Here is a 5,930-nt window from a genome sequence, read left to right as displayed (position 1 = left end):
TACCTCAACAATTGCTCGAGAAAAATAAACCTTACAACACAGAACATAACACAAGTCACTGTTCATGGGTCTCTGACATTTATCATACGCTAAATAACACCAATTTGGATTTCGGATTCAGAGTCACAAATATAACGTATGCTTCGATGTAACAGCGGGAACCTGTGATTATAGTTAGAGTATTTATAAAAAGTGCATCTCTTGGTTTGGGATTGCTTAAGGTCGTGCACTGTTTCCCCAAGGGTCGAGGATTACCCTAGCTGAAAACGAAAGAACATATACCTTGTGAAATTTAACTACACTTATGATTAATAAAAATTCGTAAAGACTTAATTAAATATGCCCTTTAACAATTTTAAATACACTTTTAAAGACAAAATTTTTAAAGATTAACACATTTCACAAAACTGATATAACAATATTCCATATAAACACAGGCAGTTAATCCACTTACTGCACGGCTAGGTGATTATAACGTGACTAAAGAAAATAAAAAATTTATCTTTCAAAGTCTATTATGAAACTGAAAATACAAGGATAAAATCGTTAACAGAAACTTCGCAAATACGGTAACTTCAAAACCAATCAATAGATGGCGTTACTAACATGAAATTTCCTTACAAAAACCCCCCATTAAGCCTTTTATATATAAAAGGTAAATAACATGGAATTTCATAGAAAATACAAAATACCTTAACCTCTACTTAACAAATCAGCAAATATATTATTGGTACCCTTCACATGAACAACAGAGAAAGAATAAACTTGTAATGCCAAAGACCAACGCATTAGTCTATCATTACTAGACTTTGAAGTCTCTAAATACATGAGTGGCTTATGATCACTTTCCAAGAGGAATTTTCTCCCCATTAAGTAGTACTCAAACTTCTTTATTCCCCATACTATGGCCAAGCATTCTCGCTCGATAGCTGCATATCGAGTCTCGGGGGGAAGAAGTTTCTTGCTTGCGAATGCTACTGGATAAGGTTCACCGTCTATATACTGCAGCAAAACTGCTCCTAGACCTGTAGACGATGCATCCGTTCTTAAACAGAAAATGTTATTTAGATCAGGCACCTGAAGAATCGGAGGAGAAGTTAAACAAGATTTCAGTTCATTAAATTTGCACAATGCATCTTCATCAAAATTAAATTTTTCTGAACTACGCTTCTTCAAAAACTTTGTAAGATGAATTAGTTTATCTGACAAATTTGGAATAAATCTACCATAAAAATTTACAGATCCAATAAAACTTCGTAACTGTTTCTTGGTAGTGGGAGCAGGCATATCCAAAATAGCTGTAATTTTATCCTGTTGAGGAAAAATACCCCTTTTGTTGATTACATATCCTAAATATTGTATCTCTTCATAACCGAGGAAACACTTTCCTGGTTTAGCAGTTAATCCCGCTTCTTGCAGTCGCAATATGACTTTTTCCAAATCTGCCATATGAATTTTCCAGTCTTTGGATACAATAAAAATATTATCAAAATAGCAAACTACGAAAGAAAGACCTTTCAATACTTGCCTCATTAATCTAATATACGTCGCACAAGCTGTGCTAAGGCCAAAAGGTAATCTTACATATTGCATTAGTCCAAGATTAGTTGAAAAGGCTGTATACTTGCGACTTTCTGGTGTTAGAGGAATCTGATGATATGCTTTGCAGATATCAAGTTCTGTAATGTACATAAAATCTGCAAACTTATGAAGATCTTGCTCAAAGCTTGGCATGGGCTCACAATCAAAATCTGTAATTGCATTTAAAGTTCTAAAATCAACAACCAATCTGTAGTTACCTTCTTTCTTTTTGACAAGCAATGCAGGAGATGAATAATTAGAAGATGATTGCTCTATTATTCCAAGATCAAGCAAACTTTGTACTTCGTCATCGAAATCCTTAGTTAAATGAGCTGGAATTGGATAATATTTACGAACAAAGGGTTCAGTAGTCTTAATCTTAATATTATGCTCTTGTAAAGAAGTTTTACCTGGTTTATCTGAAAATACATGTTTTTACTTCTGACATAAGTTACGAAGATCATCTTTCTGTACATCTGAAAGATTAGGATTTATGTTGCATGTACTCTGATTGGTATCCACAGTTTCAATTTTCAGATAATCATCCTCATCAGCATTAATAACAGCAACTTTGTTAACATGAACAGTGTTTATCATTCCAGTCGTATCTTCCTCTGCTGCATGTAACATACTAACATTCTCTCTACGGTAATATTTCTTCATAAGATTGATATGATACAGTCTCCTCTTACCTTCTACGTTTACCCAGTAGTCAACTGGACCATGCTTATCAATTATCTTGTATGGACCTCTCCATGAGAACTGCAATTTACCTTGTATTTCTGGAATAAGCAAAAGTACTTCATCATCAGCTTTAAATCGATGCTTACTACTCTTCAAATCAAAATAAGACATATGTACTGGAAGATATATTCATGTTTTGAACAGCCAAATCAGAAACATCAGACAACTTTTCACGTAGTTCCAAAACAAAAGAATAAAGATCAGTTTCCCTGCAGACATATCCGAATTTGTCCATATTTCCTTCAATATTGTCAAGGGACCTCTCACTTGACGGCCATATAAAATCTCAAATGGTGAGAAACCTGTTGTATCACTTGGGATTTCCCTCATGGCGAACAGTGCTGCTGGAAGGAAACGATGCCATTGATTATGTTTTAACTCACATATTTTCTTCAATATACTCTTCAAAATCTGGTGTTGCCTTTCTATTCTTCCATTGGCAGCAGGATGATAGGGGGTACTGAAAAGAGGTTTGACTCCTAATAACTTTTGTACTTGCAACATGAGTTCTGATCGAAATTGTGGTCCTCTGTCAGAAAGAATTTCTTTCGGCACTCCCACTCTGGAAAAAATAGATATTAAGGCTTCGGCAATGTCTTCAGATGTTATGTTCTTCAAAGCGACTGCTTCCGGGAAGCTTGAAGCATAATCTACCATAGTCAGAATATATCTATGCCCTGCTTCACTAGGAGGAGAAATCGGGCCCACTAAGTCAATAGCAACTCTATAAAATGGCGTAGAGATCACTGGTAATTTAACCATCTGAGCCTTCTTTACTTTTCCAACAAGGGAAGATTTTTGGCATACATCACAAGATTTGTAATATTTATATATGTCAGACGTCATACCCTGCCACCAGAAAATTTCATTAATCTTATTAAAGGTTTTCCTATGAGAAAAATGTCCACTTACCGGAATATCATGTGCAAGGCGCAAAACTAATTTTATGCATTTAACTGGTACAACCAACTGTTCCTTTCCCAGTAACTGAGGCTTTTTACATTTCTGTATTTTCCTGTAGAGAAGTCCATTTCTCATCACGAACTCGTACTGCAAACCATTCTTGCAACATTTGACGTCTCCAGAATGACTCATTTCTCTTGCATATTTCAAAGCTTCGCAATTCTGCTGTTCTCTAAGAAAAGATTCATGATCAATGGATATATCAAATGGTTCTGGTAAAGAAAGAGGGTGTACAATATTTCTCCTTTTTACCTGTGCTCTTGTTACTGCATTTACTTCTGTTAGAATCCGTATTTTTTAGAGGAAACAAATTATGGTCCTGAACACCTGGAATATTGCCTGATAAGACAGTACAGTACTTTATTGGAGCCTGAACAGCATTAACCCAACCTGTAAAGAGATTACATTTCAAATAAATCTTGACAATAGGGAATCTGTCCTTCCTGCCCAAATAATCAATAAGAGTAGAATATGAACAATTTGTTCCAGGATCAGGAATCAAATCCTCTGATACCACTACTCCTGTACAACCTGTATCTCTAAGTATTGTAGATACTGTAACACCATTCACTGTTCCACATACCATAGGTCCACATACTCCTGTGTTATCCAGAACTTGTCCTATCTCAAGAGAAGATTCAGATTTCTTTTTGGGTACCTTGTTAGGACAGTTTCTCGAAATATGTCCACTCTGACCACAACCGTAACATGCAACCTTACCAGGACGTGACAAATTAGTTTTCTCTGGTTTCTCACTCATACTGATCTTATCACTGGAACTAGATAAATTCGCATTATGCCTAAAGGACTTCTGCTCATCTTTAGGATAACATTTGTGTGCTGAAGCATATGTGTCTGCCAATGATGAATAATCCTCTGGAGTTCTAGGTTTACGCTCCTTAAGAAAAAGACGCATTTCCTTAGGTAAAGTAGACATGAACTGATCACAGACTATAATGTTTCTCAAATCTTCGTAGTCTTTCGTTATCCTAAGACTATTTATCCACAAGTCAAAATTTCGAAATAACATTCAAATATTGTTCATATGTGCTCTTGGAATCCATTTTTGCAGTTTTAAATGCTGTCCTGTACCAGTCATTAGTCTTCTTGAATCCTTTCAAAAGAGCTTCCTTCAATGATGCATAGTCACTTGTAACATCATCTGAGAGCGACGTGTAGATATCTAATGCCTTACCTCTTAAAAGTGAAGCCAACTGAACTGACCAAGAGTTCCGCTCCCAGTTGAGAGAAACTGCTACCTTTTCAAACCTTACTAGGTATGCGGTGATATCATCAGTATCACAAAATGGAAGAGGTCTAGTAGTATCCACAGCAACTGTTACATGGCTAGGGTTAGATGTTGCTCCTCTGATCTTTTGCAATTCAAGTTCATGTGCCCTCTGCGACTCATTTTCTTCCCTCTGCTTTTCATTTTCTTCGTATTTAATCATCAAAGCCCTTTCTTCTCTTTCAGCATGTCTTCTATCACGCTCATCACTATCTTTGATTTTCTTCTCTATAAAGTTCAAAAGAGCTTCATCCGAGAGTCCCATGGACAAACCTTCATCCTTCCAGAATTTATAAAATTCCATTTTAAATTATCCAGTTTTTAACCATTGCCTACAAACAACTTAATTTAAGAAACATTAAAGATACCGGTAAATGTGTAGGAGAGCTCCGCGCTCGATTTAAAAGTTTCTAAAAGTAGAAAACGAAAGAAAACAGTAAATTAGAGCTACAGTTACCTTGAAACTGTGAGATAATCCTCCTACAACCACCTAACTCTTACACAGAAAATGTAAGCATAAACCTACTACTACAATTATGGGGGACCCCAGTGGGAAGCGGGGTTTTTGGGTGGGGGGAGGAGAAAAGTGATTTTTCGGGGCACTACCGAACCTAATACAACTACCTACCCTACCCTGGGGGCCATGTACCCCTACCTAGGCCTACCGGGGGGGGGGGCCTCCCCCCCCCCTGCGACCCCCCCTTAAGGCCACAGTAATTTTCAGGGCACCACCGAACCTAAGACACCCACCTAACCTAGCCTATGGGGCCCTGTACCCCTACCTAGGCCTAACGGGGGGGGGGGGGGGGGGGGGGCTCCGCCCCCCCTGCGACCCCCCCTTAAGGCCACATTGAGTTTCAGTTCAAACGAAACAAATTCAAATGAAAACGCCTTTTGCAAAAAAATGAACACAAACTTCAAATTAGTCTCAATATCTAACTTACCTTTGAAACAAGACACGAAAAAATTGCACCTCCTCTTCCTTTTCCCACGAGTAACCACACTACGATCACACCGGAATGCTAATTTGTTGTAATCTATACGGCACACATTTTCACAATTAGGGCACTTTTTCTCTGCAAAATCAAACCATGACGTTGAGCAAATGCAATTAGCAAATCAACTTTCCTTGAATAATGTACACAAAAATCCCCATAAGAAATAAAGCAATTGTCACAAGTGACACAGTCGGAACGGGATGAAGGTCCTGCTAACTACTCCATACTTTACGGCAAAATGAGCTTTTTAGTTTGAAGGGAGATCCGAGACGTGCAAAAATATTCCTCCGCGGAACTTCACGTAAACTGTGGTAACTGGTGGAAAAATAGCAGGGATAAGTGAAGTAATAAGTGTC

The 5,930-nt window shown here is 37.5% G+C and overlaps 1 protein-coding gene across 1 annotated transcript in view; it reads right to left on the bottom strand.

Moving 5' to 3' along the window:
- Window positions 1–4,739, bottom strand: part of LOC137646553 (uncharacterized) — a 14,774-nt gene extending 10,035 nt beyond the window's left edge. The window contains exons 1-7 of the mRNA XM_068379661.1: window positions 4,381–4,739; window positions 3,820–4,283; window positions 3,296–3,500; window positions 2,593–3,049; window positions 2,274–2,343; window positions 1,800–2,000; window positions 1,240–1,463 (exon numbers count right to left, since the gene is read on the bottom strand). Coding sequence (XP_068235762.1) covers window positions 1,240–1,463; window positions 1,800–2,000; window positions 2,274–2,343; window positions 2,593–3,049; window positions 3,296–3,500; window positions 3,820–4,283; window positions 4,381–4,739 — 1,980 coding nt within the window. The remainder of the gene's footprint in view (window positions 1–1,239; window positions 1,464–1,799; window positions 2,001–2,273; window positions 2,344–2,592; window positions 3,050–3,295; window positions 3,501–3,819; window positions 4,284–4,380) is intronic.
- Window positions 4,740–5,930: the final 1,191 nt, after the last annotated feature.

This window comes from Palaemon carinicauda, chromosome 9 (genome assembly GCF_036898095.1).
Source record: "Palaemon carinicauda isolate YSFRI2023 chromosome 9, ASM3689809v2, whole genome shotgun sequence".
Classification (NCBI taxonomy): Eukaryota; Metazoa; Arthropoda; class Malacostraca; order Decapoda; family Palaemonidae; genus Palaemon; species Palaemon carinicauda.
The sequence above is the reverse complement of the archived record's forward strand: the minus strand, read 5'-3'. Positions and strand labels throughout refer to the sequence as shown.